The 23800-nt window shown below is 47.6% G+C and overlaps 1 protein-coding gene across 1 annotated transcript in view; it reads left to right on the forward strand.

Annotated features, from left to right (window-relative positions):
* Window positions 1-270: 270 nt before the first annotated feature.
* The window catches only part of CD276 (CD276 molecule), a 31805-nt gene continuing 8275 nt past the window's right edge, over window positions 271-23800 (forward strand). Inside the window, exons 1-4 of the mRNA XM_075342670.1 lie at window positions 271-473; window positions 11997-12055; window positions 19268-19615; window positions 19698-19994. Of these exons, the coding sequence (XP_075198785.1) occupies window positions 12016-12055; window positions 19268-19615; window positions 19698-19994 (685 nt within the window). The 5' untranslated portion in view covers window positions 271-473; window positions 11997-12015. The remainder of the gene's footprint in view (window positions 474-11996; window positions 12056-19267; window positions 19616-19697; window positions 19995-23800) is intronic.

Genomic DNA, 23800 nt, shown 5'->3' on the forward strand with positions numbered 1-23800 from the left:
GCCAGCACAATTCACACTGCTAGTTAGGGGTACTGCCAGCACAATTCACACTGCTAGGTAGGGGTACTGCCAGCACAATTCACACTGCTAGGTAGGGATACTGCCAGCACAAGTGGCTGTGCCCTCTAATAATGTCGCCTTAGGGCACGTGCTAGAAGATGGCCCCCAGAGGGCTGCACACGACACCTTCCCTGAGGTCGCCGGCTGTGCCGGCATTACACTGGGATATGGGATACAGCCGCCTCTGCCAGAGGAGGGCGGATAAGGAGTGACAGGAAATCTGGCCTCCCAGCACCGCTGCACACAGGCCGCCTCCACCAAGAGGTCTTTGTCAGAGCCGCAGCCAATGAGTTCTCTTATCTCGCCCCATCCTCATGATCTCACCGGGAAGGGGAAGCAGACCGAGCATGGACCCGCACACTGGGCGACAGTGAGGACGGCGGCCGGACTGTCAGCAGCGCACAGTGTGCCAGGTACGTGCTGTAGTGTGGAAGGGTGCGGTACTGCACAGCCGCTATTCCGGGCAGTGCCAGCGCGCCATGTGTGGAAGGGTGCGGTACTGCACAGTGTGCACGGCCGCTGTGTTGTCCAGGGCTCATGCGCCGTGTGGCATGTCTGGCAGATCAGGCACCGTGGTTGTACTTTATGCTGCAGTTCTGGGAACAAGTTGTGTCCTGGAGCAATAGGTGTAAGGCTATGTGCACACAATATACTTGTATTTCCCCGGAAAAAAAAAAAAAAAAAAGTTAATGATAAATCTATGCACTGCAAAACCGACCTCTGTGCCTATGTTGTCTTTTGGGGCTTCTTTCCACCTCTTCGAAAGCCGAGAAGTGGCTAATAAACGCGATGAGTCCGTTGTTCGGCGCTCACTAGTTTATATATACATCTATAAATAAACCTGCTGTAACGGGGTGCCAGGGGTGCCTCTGGCCTTGTAGTCGTGGCCCTTGCAATCAGGCTTACCCCTGGTTCCACCGTCACTATGGGGACAGGAGATGACTTGGTGGGGCAGAGTGTGGTGGTGATGCAGATGTTATCCGGCGCACAAACACTCTTCAGGCAGGGTTCGATGCAATGAACAAACATTCTTTTATTCTTCACAAAGTCCCAAACAAAGCAATAAAGGTGATGATACGCTTTCTTAGCTGGGGGAAGCCTGTCCTTGCGTCCCCTCCAGTGGGGATGTGCCTGACTACTCCACTTCGCCCGGCTCCCACTTCTGGCTACCCACAGCCCGGACCCACACCGGACTGCTTCACACTATGAGGTTACGCCCACTCCTTTTCTCACCGGCTTCCCTGATTTCCAGCTCCCACACTCTGCCCCGGCTCTGCTGCTCCGCTCCTGTCCCCGAGACGACTGCTCCCTTGATCTAATCTTTTCCTCACACCCTTGCTCTCTCCTCCCCTTGTCTCTGCCGGCTCCTCCTCTCCACTGTGGTGACAGCCGTCCCACCCGGCCACTAGGGGTACCCTAACACTATACACATGCACATACAAATAAAACATTTTTATTAATAACATTTCCGGGTTAACTATGCTCCCTTTTGCAGGGGGTCTGCTCACCCACTGCATACCTCCCCTCTTAAAACCCGAGCCTCCCGGCACGGCTCTTACTTAAAACACACAGAAGCACGTAAAGTCTGCAATACCGTCCACAATAGGCGCAGCACCCACACAGAGGGCTCCAGTGTGCCCAGTTCTCCTCCTCTGGACGGCCACCAGTGTGCGCAGCTCTCCTCCTCTGGACGGCCACCAGTGTGCGCAGCTCTCCTCCTCTGGACGGCCTTCAGTGTGCCCAGTTCTCCTCCTCTGGACGGCCACCAGTCCCGCGCAGCACTCCTCCTCTGGACGGCCACCAGTGTGCGCAGCTCTCCTCCTCTGGACGGCCACCAGTGTGCCCAGTTCTCCTCCTCTGGACGGCCACCAGTCCCGCGCCCGGCGGTTTCTGCAGCGCTCCCGGTCCTTCTTTCAACTAGCGCCCGGAGGCTCAACAGCGCTCCCGGTCTTAGATGGGCGCCCGGAGGCTTGGCAACAGCGCTCCCGGTCTTAGATGGGGCGACTGCCCGTACAAACACACAGAAGGGAGCTCGTCCCGTGAAACTTTAAAAGAACTTCTGCCGGCTAAACGGCGCCGGACTTAAACAACAGATCAGCAGTGGTGACTTACTCTGGGGGCCAGGCCCTCTTCCATTCCTCCGCTTGGGCCTGGATGTATGCCCCCAGGGATTGTCCCGGCTGCTGACGGATCCTCTGGAAGGACGCAGGGGCGTAGGGTGGCTCCACAGGCGCAGCTGCTGCAGCTCCTCTCGGTGGTGAAGGCGTCGCTGCCCCTGACAATCTTGCTGGTAACGGCGGCGGTGTCAATGCTGAGACTGGGTCGAGTGGAGGCGGGTCCTCGTTTCCCGCTCTTAAACAGACTCCACCCCCAGCCCCACGCATCATCTTGACTCCTCCGCTGAGGTACTTCTTTTTCTTCTTCCGTGCCCTGGAGCTGGCGCCTCCCCTCTTTGGGCGGAGTACTCCATGCTTTCTCTTCGGCACCGGCCAGCCCCAGGCTCTTCTTTCGGCGCCAACTTTCCGCGCCTTTTCTTCCTCACAGATAACGGCCTCCTTGCCGCCATCTTGTACCCAGTCCAACGCTACGGGTACTAGGTTCTCTCCACACCACGGGGCTGGAAATCCTGTATCACGGTCCGGATCCTGTGCTTCAGGCACGACCCGATCTCCAGCCTCCTGGGTCCCCGGCAGGGGACTCGGATCCTGCCGACTACGCCACATGTAACGGGGTGCCAGGGGTGCCTCTGGCCTTGTAGTCGTGGCCCTTGCAATCAGGCTTACCCCTGGTTCCACCGTCACTATGGGGACAGGAGATGACTTGGTGGGGCAGAGTGTGGTGGTGATGCAGATGTTATCCGGCGCACAAACACTCTTCAGGCAGGGTTCGATGCAATGAACAAACATTCTTTTATTCTTCACAAAGTCCCAAACAAAGCAATAAAGGTGATGATACGCTTTCTTAGCTGGGGGAAGCCTGTCCTTGCGTCCCCTCCAGTGGGGATGTGCCTGACTACTCCACTTCGCCCGGCTCCCACTTCTGGCTACCCACAGCCCGGACCCACACCGGACTGCTTCACACTATGAGGTTACGCCCACTCCTTTTCTCACCGGCTTCCCTGATTTCCAGCTCCCACACTCTGCCCCGGCTCTGCTGCTCCGCTCCTGTCCCCGAGACGACTGCTCCCTTGATCTAATCTTTTCCTCACACCCTTGCTCTCTCCTCCCCTTGTCTCTGCCGGCTCCTCCTCTCCACTGTGGTGACAGCCGTCCCACCCGGCCACTAGGGGTACCCTAACACTATACACATGCACATACAAATAAAACATTTTTATTAATAACATTTCCGGGTTAACTATGCTCCCTTTTGCAGGGGGTCTGCTCACCCACTGCACCTGCCATCACAAAGTAGTGGCAGAAACAACCAGAAAGAAGTAAAAAAGGCATTGCAGGAAAAACACAGCGGCGCTCTCTATTGCAGAGTCTTGTGCTTCCAGGACTCAGCGGGATCGCCTGCATCAAAAAGGCGCGGTGTGCACCTAGGAGGCCGGATATGGACTCAGAGTTTTTGTTTTTTTTTAGTTCCCATAGAAGAACTTGTAGAAAAGTCTACTCCTCCACCTAATACATGTACAAATGAAGCAGTGATGCCCCATAGCGGTTTATACAGTAAGATTGTTTGGGTGTCGGTCTACACAGGCGACTTGGTGTCCATTTACCAAAATCTGATATCCACAGCAAATTGTAACTTGTGCTCCTGTGGCGCCCCTGACCCGGTCAGGCACCACTGAGTACTGCACCCATGCTGGGTCAATACTTCTAGGTAATCCTAAGGGCCAGAATGAGGTGTGTACGCACAGACACATAGCAACCAGGTCTCCCACACCTTTAGAGGGGACCCTTGGGCAGTCTCCAGAGGGGGGCTAGCTTTCAAATCTTTTCAAGAGGTGGAGCAGAGGGGCTGGGAGCTAAAGTGCTGAGATTGTCAGGAAAGGAGGGAGAGAACCAGTCTGGTAGTGGAGCACGGCAGTCGCGAGGTGGACACGCGCGCTCACACTAGTCAGACCCTGCGCGGTGTAGTGACAGTTGGCGGGGGAGAACGGTCACCGAGGAGTCAGAGAAAGGTGCTCCTGGTGACTAGGCATGTACGGGGAACAGGTCCCTAGAGCAGACTCAAGTTTAACTATCTGCTAAACCTGCCGGTGAGGGGAACTACAAGTACCTCACCAACCACACAGAGTCCGAGCCTCAGCAGCAACGCAGGGACCCATAAGGAGACAGAGCTTGAAGCCATCTCACCTGGTCCACGCTGCCGGCAAACGGTCCAAACAGGAGAAAAGGCAGTAGCAACTCCCTGGATAGACTCCCACGGTACTTCAGGTCAAGGGGTTATCCGAACACAGAAGTGCTAGGAAAATGAGCTACCTGTTACCCTCAGACTGGCCCGAAGGAGCCCCTGGTCCTATCTGGTTCATCACAGCAACGCCCGGGTTAGCTCACAGCAACATCTGAGTGAGTAAAAATCAGTTAAATGACTTTTGGACTGAGCCTGAGTTATTCTGGACCCGTTATTCTACACACCTGAGCCCCTGGGGCCTGCCTCACTCACGGGAGGCCACACCATCCGACTGCAGACCCCATCAGCCACAGACGCTCATAAAATCTGCAGTGGCGGTCATCTATATCCCTGACCGCAAGCCGTGAGTGGCGTCACGACACGTACAAAATCTGACATACCTGTTTGCCATATACAGAAGAAGACTCTGGCGTCCCTGAACCTGGATCGGTATCCCAGGGGCGACACACTCCCGTGTTCAATACCACAGAAGAACCTCCTTTTTCAGATGCTGCAGTTCCGTGTGTCCGATGTTTACGCAGCCAGAGCTGGGCACAGGTTTAAGCCCAGGGTCAGATGAGTGTAAGGCTATGTGCATACGTTGCATTTTTTCATGCGTTTCCACAGCGTTTTAAAATGCAGCGTATATGCATGCGTTGTGCGTCCCCAGCAAAGTCTGAGAATTAAGCAAATTCCATGCGCACGTTGCTTTTTAAATAGCAGCGTTTTGTATGCCAAATATTTTACAAAATCGACGTGTTTAAAAAAAGCAGCGTGTCATTTGTGCGTTTTGGATGCTTTTCCCTCTCTGTCTGTGGGAGAGCATGCATCCAGAACGCATCCAAACTGCATTCAAAATGCATCCCAATCGCAACGTTTTGGATGCATTTTTAAACACACATGCAGTGTCAAAATGCTGCATTTTATTTGACAACCAGAACGCAGACGTGCACACATACATTGGATGGGATATGGTAATGACACTCGGCTCAGGATCTGCTGCGGGCGTGAGCCGAGTGTCGGTCACAGTGATCCCTTCCTCTGATTGGATCCTAGGTGCGGAAAAGTAGCAGAGATTAATTTCTCCAAATTCTCCGCTGCCTGTCTCTACTTGTATATGAGACTGCCCGCGGATGTTTCAGACGCACTCATAGACTTGTATGGGTGCCAATGATGAGAGACTTGCTGTTAAAAGTAGCATGCTGCAATTTTTTTTCTTCAGTCCCATTCAGCCTGAATTTTTTTTTTTGCAAAACAGAAGTGCCCCATAGAATAACATTGTTCCCAGCGGAATACTTTTTTCAGCACATTCCTTTCCTTTGATTTATATGCCTTTACTGTCAATTAACGCAGTTTTGCAGACAGCATAAGGCCGGTTTCACATCAGCGGTATTCTGCCGAACTGACGGATCCGGAAAAAATGCAGTACAGTTCACAGGCATCGCGGCAAGCTTGGGTCATGTGGTCATGTGACCGGAGCATGTGATAGCTTGTGATCGGAGCTTACCACGATGCCAGTGAACTGTATCGCATTTGTGTCGGATCCGACAGTGCGGCAGAATACCGCTGATGAGAAACCAGCCTTAGGCTAGTTTCACACTTGCGTTGAACGGTATCCGTTGCATTGCGTTGTGTAACGGATGCAACGGATGTGTTGCATATAGTGGCACAACGGATGCAACGGATGCTGCAAAACAACGCAATTCGTTTTGATTTTTTTTTCCGGTTTTACCAGCGGCAGACTATAGTGAACGATCAGCTGATCGCTCCCTGCAGCCGGCCGCCAGGTGATCAGCTGATCGCTCCCGGCCGCCGGGTGATTAGCTGATCGCTCCCTGCAGCCGGCCGCCGGTGATCAGCTGAGCGCTGTCACTTGCCGGCCGCCGGGTGATCAGCTGATCGCTCCCTGCAGCTGACCGCCGGTGATCAGCTGAGCGCTGTCACTTGCCGGCCGCCGGGTGATCAGCTGATCGCTCCCTGCAGCTGACCGCCGGTGATCAGCTGAGCGCTGTCACTTGCCGGCCGCTGGGTGATCAGCTGAGCGCTGTCACTTGCCGGCGGCCGGACATGCCAGCGGGCGGGCGCTCAGCTGAGCGCTGTGACTTGCCAGCGGCCGGGCATGCCGACGGCTGGTCGCTCAGCTGAGCGCTGTCGCTTGCCAATGGCCGGGCGCTCAGATGAACGTTCGGCCACCGCGAGCCAAAATAAAGTTTCATTTAAAAAAAAAAAAAGAGCATGCGCAGTGAAATCCAGAGGATTCCGCTGCTCAAAACAACGTTACATGCTGCGTTCCTCCCGCTGGGCGGAAGCAACAGAGCGTCGCCCAGCGGAAGCAACGCAGGTCCTTTTGGTACAATCCGTCAACCATACAAATCTATGGGAAACAGCGGAATCCGTTAACGGATTGCGCTGTTTCCCAAAAGGGCGGATTGTAACGGAAGGAAAATAACGCAAGTGTGAAAGTACCCTTAGTGATTTTAATTCACATCAACATCTGAATTCACACGGAGAACATAAAGACTCCCTTAAGATGGTGTCCTTGGTAGGATTTGAACACAGGACCCCAGTTCTGCAAAGCAAGAGTGCTAACCACTGAGCCACTGTAACAGCCCATATGCTCCCTGCATCACCTTCCCTCCCTCACAGCAGAACGCTGCAAGCAAGAGATGCGAGGCTCGGTGCTGTGAGGGAGGAGGGAGGGGGGAGCAGATGGGCTGTGACAGCGGTGAAACGCCACCCACAGCTGAGTGAGTCTGGAAGAATGCAGCCGGCTGCACGGATGTGACGTGTGCAGCACTTGACGGTGATGTCACTGGAGCGGGAACAGCGGTCTGCAATAGCGCCTCTCACAGGCACTATTGCCAACACAAGGTATTTGAGAGAAACATTGTTTCTCAATATAATATCGAACTAGACAATAAAAAATGTGTGAACCACCCTTTTAAGGATAGAGTCACACTTATATATGACTCGTACTAGTACAATGTGAGAAAATCTCTCATTGCACTCGGCTGCATTTAAGGCCTCTTTTACACGTCCGTGAAAATCACGCACGTTTTTCACGGACGTGTCAAAGGTGCGTATTGCCCTCGGTGTGCCGTGTTTATGGCACACGTCTGTTCTCCGTTTGTTATCCGTGATAACACACGGAGAACGGGAACTTTCTGCTCACCTGCCCCTGGCGTCGCTGTCCGCGGTACTGATCTTCGGTCTCCGGTCCTGTCGACTCCCCGCTGCTGCTTCCGGCCGCAGTGAAGTGTATATATTTAATTAGCATAATGAGCGGCAATCGGAAGCAAGTGACAGCAGCGGCAGAGACAGGAGGGCTGGAGAAGGTGAGTAAAGGTTTTTGTTTTTTTTCGCAGATACATGTGTCTTCTCCGGCGCATGTCAAACAGAACACGTTCGTGTGGTCCGTTTGTGTTATGTGTGACCCATTTGCGTTCCGTGTGACACCCGTGATGCCGGAGAAAACGTGGACATGTCTATGTGTGGAGCACACGGGTACACGTATGCTCCATGTGTACACTTGGTCCATGGCAGAATACGCACGTGAACGCAGACCCATTGATTTTATTGGGTCTACTTGTGCCCGTGTCTCCGGTACGTGAGAAAACTGACCATACATGTACCGGAGGCACGGACGTGTGAAAGAGGCCTAAGATGAACCTGCTGCTCAGATCTGCGAGTTTTTCTTCAGTCCTAATTGGACTGGGCAAAAACTTGCAACATGCTGCAATTGTCATGTCACTTGCACCCATACAAGTCTATGGGCGTGAGAGAAACATTGGACTGCACTGATGACATTCAAGTGCAGTGCAACATACACACAGGCTGACAATGGAGGAGATGGGGGTGATTAATCCCCCCCCATCTCCTCCACAGCTGTGATCTGATCTCAGGAACAGATCACAGTCACATGACACTCTGCTCACACTCGCAGCAGAGCTTGAGCCGAGGGTCATTAGCATATTGCATCCGATGGTCTCGCATCAGAAGCCATACTTTACCCTAAAGGATTGCTGCACTACTTTTATATTGTTGACCTATCATCATAGCCCTATGAACAACGTAGTGGCCACAGCTGAATTCTGCAGATCCACTCATTCATTCCCATAGGGGCGTTTGTGCAGTTCCAGCCTCTGCACAGTTGATGGAGCTGTGCTGTTAAGCTACTAACATCTGTTTACCACCTGCACAGAGAACAGCTGATCGGTGGGGCTGCCAGACCCGCACTGCTCTTATCTTTATAAATTGTGTTTACAATAGGTTATGAATGTCCGGCGAGATGTGTCACACGACACTGAAATCAGAGTGACACATTGTATTATTGGTTGTAATGATTTTCTATGGGGTCACGTTGCGACTTGCAACCTATTGTGACAGTAGCATATGTCTCAGATGTGTTGTATTTTCTGTTGCTGGTTGCAAGTCACACACAGAACACTTACCATAAACTTCAATTTGGCTTTTTTATTTGCCATAAACTCACAGCTCTAAAATAGTCACGCAACAGCAAGTGGCAGACAAGTCCTATAAATTTTCCATGATGCCACTAAAGTTTCCCTTTAGGGTTCTCTCACACTGGACGAACGGACGAATGCAATGTGAGAAGAAAGTGCATTGCACTCTGCCCAGTGTTAAGGCCCCGTTACACGCAACGACATGTCGTCAGGGTCACGGATTTCGTAACGCACATCCGGCGTCATTAGCGACGTCGATGCGTGTAACAGCTACGAGCGAGTGTTAACGACCAAAAATGCTCACCTAATCGTTGATCGTTAACATGTCGTTCATTTTCAAAATCTCGTTGGTCGTTGTGGATGTAGGTTGTTCGTCGTTCATGAGGCAGCACACATCGCTACGTGTGACACCCCGGGAACGACGAGCAACAGCTTACCTGCATCCTCCAACAACGAGGTGGGCGTGTCGTTAATGTGGCTGCTCTCCGCCCCTCCGCTTCTATTGGTCGGCTGCTGTGTGACGCTAGGAAGGTTCGTACGTGTGACGGGTGTTAGCGATATTGTGCGCCATGGGCAGCGATTTGCTCATGACGCACAAACGATGGGAGCGGGCGCTTTCACGAGCGACATCGCTAGCGATGTCGCTGTGTGTAAAGCCCCCTTAATTCAATGAGGCAGAGCAGATCTGTGAGTTTTTCCTCAGCTCAAATTAGACTGAAGAAAAAATTGCAACGCATTGTGATTGCACTCGTCTATCGGACACGACTCGTCAATGGGTTCGAGGGAAAAAAAAGGATGCCACACACGTCCATGTGATGTTCGCATTTTACGGCTACATTACCATTGTGTAGCAAAGAACACTGTAAATGGTCCTGTAAATTAGTGTAGAAAAATAGCTGCTGAGAAAAAAAACCTGCATAGCATACGGATGCTAGGTGAGAAAAAAAAAAAGAAATCACACACTCACATAGGACTCACATGACATATGGAATAACAAATGGATTTCTCTCGTCCAACTTTTCTGGCTGAGAATGGGAATTTTTCTATGCGGTGTGAGACTACCCTAAAGGGAGCCTTCAAGCTGATTCCTGCTGGCCGATCCACGGGCAGCATGTGTCAGACCATGGCTGCATGATTTCAGCAACATATGTTTAACTCTGAGATTGACAAGCATACGCAGGGAAAGACCTGTCACACCAGAGCAGAGAGAAGACTCTGGGGACCCGCTTGTCCAGCTAGTCTCTCATGTTGCTTGGTCCCGGTGGCTATTAAACTACATTTTTCCCTGAAACTTTGTGGCATTTCAATGTTAAACAAATGTGTCTGAAATCATTCAGCTGGTGTCTGATGCATGCTGCTCGATCCGCAGGCAGCATGTATCAGCTGTCGGGTTTCCTTTAAATGGTTTATCCCAGAATTTATTTTCTCCCCCTTATTGGGTTAACTATTGCTCACTCTCCTGGCTCAAGCGGTGTTTTCCTGCTTCTTTCGACCTCACGTCAGCAGGCCAGGTCTTTGTTTTCCACCCTGCTCTGTCTATAGGTCATCACTGCCGACATGCTGATTGACAACCAGCTCTCCACAACTAGGCAGCGGGAAACCGGCTGTCAATCGAAGTCACTTCAAAGGAAGCAGAAGAATTGCCAGCAGGAGAGGTCTGTGACTGCTCCAAGCTGGGAGAGAGTCTTTCCGGTCAGAACAGACAGTTAGTTGGCAAACACCTTTCAATAAGTTCTTAGCTCCATAGGGGTTAAAAAGACAAATGTCCCGGCAAACCCCTTTAAGTAGGGATTTTAATAAAATAAGAATTATATTGGATCTTTTCCAGCGCTCTATAGGTCAACTTGTTGAGCTCCTTCTTTGCTATGACATGGTGCTGTCTGTCGAGTTCTACAATATGACAGGTTACCTTTTTAAGGTTTGTTTTTTTTACATATAATAGAAGAGGTATATACCGTAATTGTAGATGCATACATTTGTATATGTCTGCAATATATATATTTTTGACATATGCACCAGTTCAGAACCATTAACAAATTGTTCCATTTCATCGGTTATATAATTTGCCTGTATCTGTCCATTGATTATGGGACTGAAACCAGCTGAGCCCTGCACAATGCTACCATATAGACAACCACCAGATCATCTTCTCCTAACTGTGGCCATTCAACGAGCCATTACCTCTGTTCCAGTAATTGTGGGAACACAGAGTTGGAGGCCCCTTCAGATATTTGGCACCTACCCCTTCGATAGGATTGCTCGGAAAACCCGTTTTAGTTGCCCATACTCATACACTGGTTTAGCCTATTGAAATGTCTTCTGAGTTAACCATGCATTTTAAATGCCTTCTGAAATTCAACATGTCTGATCCTTCTTTCCCCAGCCTTTGCTGTCATGGAGCTGTTGGGTTCTCCGTGTATATGTAGCACCAAGGGGGCAGGGGGTTTGTCAGGCACAAGGTATCTCGTACCTGCATTACTCATCACCGGGCTGGTGTGATGATCTGGGATGTCGCGGTGGCCTGCCCGGCTTCGTGCCCCGAGGTGTACACCAATAAGGAGGGAAGATGATGGTGGTAGTAGTAGGATGATTGTTTTCACACCACCTGTGGCCAGGGATTTAGCCGCTGCTGCTGTCGCTGTCCTTCAGCGCGGATGGTAGTAGCAGCCAGGGATGGTATTGCTCCCCACAGGTGGAGTGGACCCTGGGGACAGTCCCATGCTTCGTGATGGTCAACCCCGTGCCTATCCTAGCACAGCTTCCCTGAGAGAAGGCTCCTAAGCTATATGTAAAGTGTGAATGTGGAACACCGGTGATTAACTCCCTTCTTACCTCGAGGCGAATACTGCAACTTAAGCTGCAATACTCTGTGGCAACTGAAGCCTCAGGGGTGCCACATATGCTGGCAGTCGGTCTCACATATTTGTATCTAATCTGTATGGAGAGCTCCACGCCTGGAAGGGTAAACCCTCAGCCTGATGGCTGTAGATGGTCTGTGATATTTAACAACTCACAATGTGTAGTGTGTTTTGTGTGAGAGCAGGGCAGTCTGGGATTCCTTCAGGATGTTACATCCCATATTATGTCTGCAATTTCCTGATTTGTCATCACTAATTTCCATTCTTTTTTTTTTTCTAGTTCCTAGTGATCGCAAAACATGGATGTCCTCTGCCTTCTTTTTCTTCTCCCTTTATGCAGTAAGTTTCTCAAGTTTATAATAAGTAGCAGAAAAGGAGGGAATAAATTATAGGGTTAAAACTTTCTTTTCTCGGTGTCAAGTGCCATAGACAGATGAAAAGTACCGGATTCAATACTGTCCAGTGCTTGGCCATATTTTGTGAAGGAAGTCTCTGCTGCGACACTTGACATTAGATTATATATGTTTAACCTGACTGATTGTTCCCATTTTACTTCTTCCTTGAATTATCATGAGGGAACTGGAATATATTTAGTGGGTGTCCACATCTCCTTCAGGATTCAGTATCTTTGCTTTCTGCCCGGCATCCTGTGTCTCCTCCCACACAGTCACATGGGCGTGACATCATCGCAGGTCCTGCAGGATGAATTATTCCGTCTGCTGTGCTGCTTCTTCTCCTGCCCGGCGGGAACTTTTAAAATGACACACGCAGCGCAGTACTGACAACGTCAGAGCGCACGCGTGTGTCACTGACAATTAGTGCCGGCAGGGAACAGAGGAGAGACTCCTGCGTTCCGCTGTCTGTACTGACTGTGCGGACCTGCACAGGATCTCTCCCTGCTCGGCACGCTGCAGCCCGGCTCCACTGCATCGGCTGAAGACGGGCGGGCCGGTCACAGAGAGCAGGCAGGCCGGATGTGGCCCGCGGGCCGCCCCTTGCCCAGGTCTGGTTTTACATATCGGGACATAATACAAAAAAAAAAATCTGATCCTTAGAAGGACTTAAAATTAGGTTAATACAACCAACCTCAGATGTACAATATCATACATTTCACACGCTGCTTCTTTGTTTTGGCCTGCTTTATGCTAAATAGTGTAATGTAAATGTTCACCCTTACTTCTTTCATAGGAATTAAAATGGTAAGTAGTCAGATGCTGTTAATCAAATGCCCTTGATTAAAGAGGGGGTCCACTACAAAGCATAGTGGCCACATCGATTGAAAGCAGGGAAAGAAGTCTTTTTCGAAGTACCTTCTTTTTCTAATTCGGCCTGTAAGCGACACTATCGCTGTTCGTTCATCCCCATCATGTGACCCGGGCTGCAGTGACCTCTGATGTCCAGTGATGTCATGCCAACTTCCGTAATTGGAAGTTGACCCGGCATTATCGAGGCGGGACCCAGTTTCCCTGAGTGACTGGACTGTGGGCGGAGTTTCATTGCACGTCACAGCCCAGCGTCTCGCGTGCTCTCACCTTCACCGATTAACAGAGCGCCACAAGCACACATGCTGTGGTGTGCAATGAAACTTCGCCCACAGCTAAGTCACTCAGGGAGACTGGGTCCCGCTTCGGTGATGCCAGGTCAAGTTCCAATTCCGGAAGTTGATGTGACATCACCGGACATCAGAGGTCACTGCAGCCCGGGTCATGTGATGGGGATCAGCGAACAGCGATAGTGCCACTCACAGGATGAATTGGAAAAAGAAGGTGTTTAGAAAATGCCTTCTTTCGCCGCTTTCAATCGATGTGGCCACTATGCTTTGTAGTTGACCACCTCCTTTAATTGTTCATTGGCAAGTGAGACAACAGCTATAAAAGCAGATGTTTTGGCAGTTTACTGATCTTCTGCATTTAAGAGTATTTACATAGGAGGAAATATATCAGAAATTGTATTTGAGAAGCATTTTTGCTATTGATTAATCTGTAAAAAGTTATAAGCTGATTCATCATTATACAGTGAGAAATATACACAGGTGTAAAAAGATTCAAGACTGTTGACAATCTAACCAAGAGTGAATGTCCTAGCAAATTCACATCAAGGTCAGAGCATACAATGTTCAAAGTAATTGCAAAAAAACACAGAGTTACAGCTCAGACTCAAAGCCTCAGCCTGCTAAATATACAAGTACATGACTGTGCAATTAGAAATAGACTGAACAAGTATGGCTTCTTAGGAGGATTTGCCAGCAAAAACCCTCTTCTTTAAAAAGGACATGGCAGGTAAAGTTTTTAGACTTTTTATTATTATTATTATTTATTATTATTGCGCCATCTATTCCATGACGCTTTACATGTGAAAGGGGTGTACATAATAGGGACAAGTACAATAATCATAAACAATACAAGATACAGACAGGTATAGGAGGAGAGAGGTCCCTGCCCGGGAGGGCTCACAGTCTACAAGGGATGGGTGAGGATACAGTAGGTTAGCTTTTGGAACAAGCTCCTTTGTACAGATGACATTGATGATTGTTTTGCAGTCACAGCCCTTGCAGTAAATGAGCTGATGAGGATTTCCTCTGTACCCCAAAATATTCTAAAGTCCAAAGTGAGACCATTTGTGCAAAAGCTAAACCTTGGCTGAAATTGGACCATGCAACTGAACAATGATCCCAAGCACATCCGCAAATCACATCAGAAAGGCAAAAAGTGAAAAAAATGAAGGTGTTGGAGGTTTGACATAAATTAATGCCCACAAACCTTACTTATTCCCTTCATGACATTGATATTTTCTGATTTTTAGTTTTTTCCTCCCCTTTTTCCAACAGCCAAAACTTTTATATTTTTTCCCATCAATATACTCATATGAGGGCTTGTTTTTTGCGGTACAAGTTGTATTATTGAATGACACCATTCATTTTATCATATAGTGTACTGGAAAATGTGAAAAATATTCTCAAGTGCGGTGAAATTGCAATTCCACAATTTTTATTTTTTTTTATTTTTTTATTTACCATGATTACTATATGGAAAAACTGACCTGGCAGTATGATTCTCCAGATCATTACAAGTACGTAGATACCAAACATGTATAGTTTAGTTTTTTTTTTTTTTTTTTTAAATGACAAAAATTCCAAAATAAAATGTTGTTACAGGTAAAATATATCTTTGTACCGTGTTAGCGCAAAATGAGGGTTGCGTCCAGGTGCAGGTGTCCAATCTGACCTTTTTTTGGTTGTCAGTTCTTTTTAAACATTTTTTTTATTTTGTTGGCATTTTTCATAATATTTCCATTTAGGTGATGGCTTATTTTGTGTGCCCTGAGCTGAAGTTTTGACTGATACCATTTTGGGGTAGATACGATATTTTGATCACCATTTAGTGCAATGTTGTGGCTGCCAGAAAATTATAATTCTGGTGTTTTAATTTTTTATTAGTTATACTGTTTTTCAATCAAATTCATGTATTTTATACTTTAATAGATTTGATATTTGTAAACTCAGGAATTACAAATAGGTGTATTTTTCTATTGTTTTATTTTCCATGGGGCAAAAGGGGGGCTGATTTGAACATTTTTTTTTTTTTTTTAACTTTTGTTTCACTTTTTATTGTATCTACTAGTCCCCTTAGGGGACTTAAAGCTGCGATTGTCCATTTGCTTGTGCCATACAGAGCAGCGTATCAATCTTGTAATAATAATAATTTCCACACTTGTCAGTGTTTAAAAAAAGAAAAAAAAAAAGGGAGGGATGATAGAATACCTCAAATATTCGGCTTTGCGAATATTCGACGAATAGGTCGCTGCTATGCGAATATTCGATGCGCAATGTAAGTCTATGGGAAGCCCGAATAGTTGTTTTTTGGGTTTCCCATAGACTTACATTGCACATGGATTATTTGCGAATAGTCGAATAGCGGCGATCTATTCGGCAAATATTCGCGAAGCCGAATATTTGAGGTATTCGATCATCCCTAGTCATGATCTTAATGGTCTGATCATACCACATTTCCTGGGAAGTGAAACAAAAGAGAGTATACAGATATTACAGCATGAATTCCTTCTATGAAGTAAAATATTGTTTAAAAACAGGGAGGGAAATGTTTTACCTCACAAAAAGAATCTGCTATAAACCCATACTGTAATGTTTTATACTCTTTTGCATCCTTCCTGGCCCAGGAGCTGTGGCATGATCAAACTATGTTCCTGTACAGTCAGACACAACCATTGCACAGTACTTAGCAGGGGCACATTTATAAGATTATCTTAGCATAGGAACATTTTTTTAAAACACATCCAATTGTGGAATTTAGTTTATTTGGCGGTCTTGTGATTAAAATGTACTTAGTTCATGGGACAACACCTTTAAAGCACCACTCCAGCGTTTTTTTTTTATTGCACCACTGGAGTGGTGCTTTAATTGTAAGTCCCCTGTATTATACTCCCCTGCCGCCGTCTTTCTCTGTTTGCAGCTATGCTCCGGGCGGTCTCCTGTGATTTGGGACCTGCCGACAGCTGCAGTGTTTCATGGGGCGCCGGAGGTCACAACTCAATACAAGACTATGTGGGCCTATTTCTGGCACTCATAGACTTGTACTGTGTGCTTATGACATAACTTCTGACTTCTAGCCAGTCAGAATTTACAGGCACAAGATAGTGCTGCGGGACTGGAGTGGTGTCAAAAAAGGATGAAAACGCTGGAGGGTAACTATAAGACCAGGGCTATGGGACTTGGATTTAAAGCACCACTCCAGCTGTGAATAAAACAAACTGCTGGAGTGGTGTATTAACCAATATTATAAAAAGTGGTCCAAAATTTCTCCAAAATGATGGAAGAGACTTGATAGTTCAAGTTATTGCTGGTAAATGAGGTTTTACAAGTTATTGATTCATGGGATGTTCTTAATTATTGACAATTGTCTCAGTCGAACTGTAGTGCCACCTATTGGAAGTAGTACTGCAGCTCGTAAGTACAAAGTATGAGATCTGATTTGGCTGTATGAGAAGCTATAATGAAGTCTAAGGGGAAAACGTTTCTCCTTGCGGAGACTGAGAAACCAAGCTGGTGAGGAGTCTTATAGGTGCAGTGCTGCTCTGGGAAATATGCAAATTGTCTCTTTAGGGAGGAAGGAGACAAACTCTAGTGCCACTTAATGGAAGTAGCAATCCTAAAAGTCAAAAGTAAGGCTCCTTTCACATTGCATTTTACCTTCCGCTCACAGGTCCCGTCGGAGCATCCGTCTGAACCGCCCCTCCCCCACTCTGCAAAGCGTGTTCCGGACGCATGCGCCCGACACGGCCACTCACTGTTATGGAGCGCACTGCGTTAGCGTGTGCTCTGTTTTGTGCCATTTTTTGCATATATACGTTTCTGCAGACGGACATCCGAACGTAGTGGACTACGTTCTGGTGTCCGTCTGCAGAAACGTATATATGCAAAAAATGGCACAAAACCGAGCCCATGCTAACGCAGTGCGCTCCATAACAGTGAATGGCCCTGTCGGGTGCATGCGTCCGGAACACGCTTTGCAGAGTGGGGGAGGGGCAGTTCGGACGGATGCTCCAATGGGACCTGTGAGCGGAAGGTAAAACGCAATGTGAAAGGAGCCTAAGGCCCTGTGCGCACTGGAAAACGGAATTTTCTTAAGAAAATTCCGCAGGGTCTGAAAGATTACCGCACCCACGGTAAAAAACTGCGGCAAACCGCACCCGAAAACCGCATGCAATTTGCTGCGGTATTGTTCGCGGTAATGCCGCGGTTTTGCCGCGTGCGGGTTGTTGGTACATGTGCTTTAATGCATTCAATGCAATAAAGCACATTGAAAAAAAAAAAAAGTAATTTCCTTCTGAGATAGCAGACAGATAAATAAATAAATGGACAGATAGAAGGATAGATAGAGTTCCTGTGAGCACACGCTGCATTTCTCCCGAGCGGTAATGTGGTGTTCACATTACCGGCCGTGGGAAATGCCCTGTGGTTACCTCTGCTGTCTCGTTGCGAGGCTGCATTCAGCGCTGTGTGTCAGTCGCGGCTGGATGCAAGCATCGGAGGACGTGGATTACGCCGGAGTTGTGTGTTTCGGGGGGTTAATAACGGGGTGAACCAGGGGCTTTTTTGTGTTTTATTTAAAATAAAGGATTTTTCGGCGTGTGTGTTTTTTTCACTTTACTTACGGGTTGATCATGTCAGCTGTCTCATTGACGCTGCCATGATCAAGCCAGGACTTAGTGGCGGCAATCCTTATATTACCCTGATTGCCACCGCATCACGGCAACAGGACGAGCCGAGGACACTCCAGGACTGCCGCATAATGGATATGACAGTCCCGGGGAAGCTGCGGGCTGATATTCTCGGCTGCGGGAGAGGGGGGACATTAACCCTGGCTCTCGCCCTCCCCAGCCTGAGAATACCGGGCCGCAGCTGTGTGCTTACCTCGGCTGGACGGTAAAAATACGGCGGAGCCCACGTGTTTTTTTTTTTTTCTATATGTCTGTTTGCTTTCTATGTGTATTCTATATGTCAGTGTGAGTGTGATGTGTGTGTATTGTATGTCTGTGTCTGTGATCTGTGTGTGTTTACTCTCTGCTCCGCTTCCTCTTCCTGTCATAATGACATCACTTTCCTTCAAACCGCAGGCAGCGATGAACATTAGCGCAGGTAAACCACGAAATACCGGAGGGAATAACGCAGGTAAACGCAATGAACCGCACAGAATTTGCTGCCTGCGTTATTCCCTGCGGGATTTCACGATTACATGGCAGTCAATGGAGTGAAATCTCGCAGCGACGTGCGGAGAAGAAGTGACATGCAATTGTTTTTGCTGCAGGAATCCCGCAGCAAAACATGCAGCTGTCAAAATCCGCATAGTGCGCACAGCATTTTTTTTTCCCATAGGTTTTGCTGGTGAATCACTGCAGAGATGTTATGAACATAACATGCAGCGAAACATGTAGCAAAACCGCAGGAAATCTGCTGCAAAAACCGGCAAGTGCGCACAGGGCCTAACTCCCCAACAAGCCTTGTCATATGACTTAGGATTTATGCCAGATCAGAACCTCAATTTGCAGACACGGTGTTTTGGGGTGATTGCTCCTCGTCAGTGCCTAGTATGAGATCTGATCAAAGTATGAGATCATTTTGACAACAATGTTTCTGCTTTTAGGCCTACTTTTTGTTAAATATTGATTTTAATTTATATGTTGTTGTTCACCTGGGGATGTATTTACCTAATTTGAAGACCTTCAATGGACTAGACTTTTTTGTCTTCATATGTAAAACCATAGCATTCAAAGAGGGTGTAATAATAAGTTATAATATTTTTTTGTATTTATATAGTGCCAACATAATCCACAACACTTTACAATTCAAAAGCAAAATATACAGACAATGTAAGACAATACAGAATAACACAATTGAACAGATACCAAGTGGAGTGAGAGCCTTGCTCACAGGCTTACAGTCTATGAGACTGTAATAAGATTTTCTCTTGCCTATACGAGCTGCAAAACTTTGTCCCTTCTCTTTAATTCTGTCTTTTCATTTTTTTTTTAAAGGATCCATTGAAGTAATAGTTCCTGATGTCCCTGTCACCGGGATTCTGGATGAAGATGTCATACTTCCATGCCGCTTTGCTCCTCCAGCGGGGTTTTCATTGCAGGACCTCAGTGTGTTCTGGGAGATTACGAAGCTCCAGCAGGTTCACGCCTTCATCCAAGGAAAAGAACAACTAGAGAAACAAGACCCTAAATTCACTAATCGGACACAACTTTTTCTTGGACAGCTACCAGAGGGCAACATGTCCCTTTTATTGCACAATGTTAGTTTATATGATGAGGGCAGCTATACATGCTTTGTAAATGTAGGGAACTCCAGTTCAGCTGCTGTAAGTCTTCAGGTTGCAGGTAAGCATTAAGTTTGGGTCCAAATCTTATTATTGATCCTTCTGGTGATGGTCAATTAACCCATTCTTTCACTTAACTGCAGCCTTCTACACTAAGCCTACTTTGCACATGGATCCTAGTGAAGGACTTAAACCTGGTGACCAAGTAACAGTAACCTGCCATACCTACCGTGGATATCCTCAAGCTGAAATCCTGTGGCAAGATGGAAGTGGGAAGAACCTTACAGAAAATGTAACAGAATCTCAAGTAGCTAATGAGGAAGGCTTGTTCCATGTGCAGAGCTCTATCCGAGTAATCCTGGAGAGTAATGACACTTACACTTGCCTGGTATATAATCCCCTGCTGCAGATGGTGACCCATGCGTCTCTCAGTGTCACAGGTCAGTGCAGGAAAGGCCTCATCTGGTCATAGGTCAGAAAGCAGATGTTCTGCTATTGTTTTGTAAAAATAAGTCTCTATTTGCAGTCAGTCAGTCTATATTAAGTCAACCTATGTGCATTTTATAATGCTAGTCTTGTACTATTCAGAATATCTGATATCACATGCATGTGGTTTATTACACGTAAAGACAAAGTCATGCAATGGTGCATTATTGCATATTGCATTAGTCCAATAAAGGTAAGTACCATGGCACACAACTGCTGGATGACTTTACTAAAAATGGGCAAACCTTCAGATGATCGGGTTCAGCGGGTCCAGTCGGACTTTCTTAAAACATAAAAATTCTTGTTCGGGACCAGACTTGACCCTGGACGCTGAACCCCCTATAAGTCTTTATGGAACCCGAACTTAAGTGCTATAAAGTTTTAGTAAGGCCTAACAGCTGCAAAAGGAAGGAAAACGGGGATTAAAGCAAGACAATTATACTTGCTGAGTTTCTGCGCCGCTGTCACACCGCATCTGAGTCCACTAATTAAATCTAATGAATATTCACTGCTTCACCCGTCCAACCTCTGTGACAGCGTCTGTGATTGGTTACAGTCAGACTGTCGGCGTCTGATTGGTTGCCCTCACACAAGCAGTCTGGGTCCCCAAAGTGGAGTGTAAAAATAAATAATTGGAAAAAACTGCCGTAGGGTCCCCTGCATTTTAGTACCCAGCGCAGATAAAGCAGACAGCTGTAATCTGCAACCCCCAGCTGTGTGTGTTATCTTGACTGTGTTTCAAAATATGAGGGACCCTTCGCAGCTTTTTTGAGATTTAAAAAAAAAAAAAAAATCTGCGTGTGGTCCCAAAATATAAATGGGGTATCAATTTACGGTGGACTGAACAACATAGTTTTTCAATTATTTATTTATTTTTACTCTCCACTTCGGTAACCCAGACAGCTAGAGTGAGGGCAATCAATTAAAGGCTGGCAGTCTGACTGCAACCAATCACAGACGCTGTTAGAGAGGGTGGGCGGGGGAAGCAGTGAATATTCATGAGATTTAAAGAGCGGACCCGGAAACAGCTTGACAGTTGCATGGAAACTTGGTAAGTATAATTGTTCTGCTTTAATCCCCATTTTGCTTCTTTTTTTAAAAAAAATCTTTGTCTGGGTGGCCTAACCTGAACAGTAACAGAGACTTCCCGAGAAGTCCGTGTTCGGGGTCTGTGCACGGACTACGAGTTCGGGTTTGCCCATCACTAGACTTTACCTATTCACTTCTGTTGCAGTGCAGTGTGCTAATATATGCATATATTTTTAATCATTCTATTTGTGTAAATTGAAGGTAAAAAAGTGCCCTTCATATATTACTTTTTCGGCTAATCTGACTTCAGACATAGAGAGATATACTGGTACACTTGGCATTATAGTTACTGAGGCATGCATTTGCATCTATCCTGACCTGTGTGGATTGGGTGGAAAACAAACATTACAAGGTCACTTTACTTTTTTAGTTCCCACAGATTCTTTCCATCAATCTATAGATGCTTTACTTTTTTTTTTTTAAAGCAGAATCAGTTATGTGTACCAATTTTATTAATTTACTTTATGTTCTTATGCAATCAGCTGATACATACTTTTTTTTTCTTCCTTACATTCTCTAGAACTTGTTTTCTTAAAGGGTTTGTCCAGGCTTGGAACAAAAGTAACTCTGTGACTGCGGACTACTACATTCCCCAACAGTCTCCATGCTAGTCGTTGCATATATGTAATTTAAATACTTAGGCCGGGGTAACACGGGGGACTAATGTGATTCTCGCATGACACTCGGCTAACACTGGCAGCACAGCGGGAACCGAGTGTCATGCGAGTGTCATGCGATTGGACCTCAGCTGCGGGGGGCGAGCCGGGACAGAGGAGGGCAGGGCCGGCGCTGAGGAGGGGCGGACTGGCGCTGAGGGGGGGAGGGGAGGGATTTATCTCCCTCTCTCCTCCGTAGCTGGCTAATGCCATTCTTGCCCTGCACTCGTCGTACACCGGTGTACTGCGAGTGCAGTGCGATTTTTCTCTCTCCCCATAGACTTGAATGGGTGCGAGAGAAACCAGGAACGCATTACAGTCACAGTATGCTGCGATTGTTTTCTCAGTCCGATTAGAGCTGAGAAAATAATCGCTCATGGGGGCTGACACATAAGCTAATATTGGTCCGAGTGGAATGCGATGTTTTATCGCATTCCACTCGCTCCGATTTTCATGCCGTGTGTCTTAGGCCATATCATGTACTAAGTAGCCACACTTGGCTTCTCTCAATTCCTTTCTAAGGGGAGAAGCCGAAAGAGTCCAGTCAGCTTATTATCACAATACCCATACATGTGATTGCCCCTTGCATTGGGACTAACGGAGAATCGTGATCGTGCGACTGAAGACTTTTGTTCCAAGCCTGGACAACCTCTTTAATAGCAGCATAATACATCTCCCTAATCCAGGCTACCATAATGTCTATAATTCAATGCCAAAGTACCAGCTTGATATATTTTTAAAAGTGTCTTTTTTTTCTTTTAATATTTTTTGGGGGGGAGGGAATTTTTATATTTTATGCTTTTCTTGGCTTTGTGAAAAACAAAGCAGACACGTTTGTAGTAAAATTATTGTAAATTCTTCAGACACACAATTAGTCTTTGCTGCTTTGCTCTTTTTGTAGCTTTTTTGTGCAGTTTAGTTTTTCCATTGGCTGCTTTATTGGTCACACAATTATCGTTTTTTTCGTTTTATAAGACGCACCCCAAATTCAGAGCAAGAAAAAAAAGGGGTCTGTCTTGTAAGCCGATAGTGTCTTACCAAATGGGGCAGTAGCGGTGGTGGAGGAGGCTGTGCTGGGGCTGCGGCGGAGACTGGGGCTCGGGCTGCGGTGGAAGCTGGTGTTGCCGTGCTGGGGCAGCTGTGCTCGGGCTGCGGCGGCTGCTGCGGACGATGAGGGCTTCAAAGAAATGGTGCCGGAGACAACGGCGGCCGCTGAGCTGCGGTGGCTGCCGCGGAGGCTGGTTCTGCCATGCTGCGGCTGCTGTGCTTGGGCTCAGGCTGGGCGGTGGCTGATGTGGACGGTGAGGGCTTCAAAGAAATGGTGCCCAGAGTCAGCATAGATTGAGCTCTAGGCTCAGTGGCAAGCCGAGATCTTATCCGCGCAAGCGCCACCTTTGGGTGCAATTTTCCTGAAGTCTGCTGCGCAGATGGGAGCTTTAGCCGAGAGCTCCATCTGCACATGTGCTGACTCCGGGCGGCATTATTTGAAGTCCTCACCGCCCGACCCGCAGTGCCAGTAAAGCCGCCAGAGACCCCGCACAGCAGCACCAGCCACCAGAGACTATGCGCAGACCCCGCACAGCCGCTACAGCCACCGGGGACCCCGCACAGCAGCTGCTGACACCTCACAGCCGTCCCAGCACCAGCCATCGCAGCACCAGCCCGGCCACCGCAGCCCCTGTACAGCCGCCGCAGCATTCGCCCAGCCTCTTACGACCCCTCTCCACCCCTGTAAGCTACATTCAGATTATAAGACTCACCCCTCACTTTCCTCCCAAATTTTTGGGAGGAAAAGTGCATCTTATAATCCGAAAAATACTGTAAATGGGATGCAAAAATAAGCTTTCCATCAGATACTCTGGCTCCACTGTGAACAGGTAATTGAAGCAGAGTGCAGCCCGTGATCCAGCACCCCTGGCCTTTGATCTGTATAACGCATATATCCACTTATGGACAGCAAATTAATGATTAATGTCATATGAAAATTTATAGCTGAATTTAAAGGGGTTGGTCAC

This window comes from Anomaloglossus baeobatrachus, chromosome 4 (assembly GCF_048569485.1).
Source record: "Anomaloglossus baeobatrachus isolate aAnoBae1 chromosome 4, aAnoBae1.hap1, whole genome shotgun sequence".
NCBI classification, from domain to species: Eukaryota; Metazoa; Chordata; class Amphibia; order Anura; family Aromobatidae; genus Anomaloglossus; species Anomaloglossus baeobatrachus.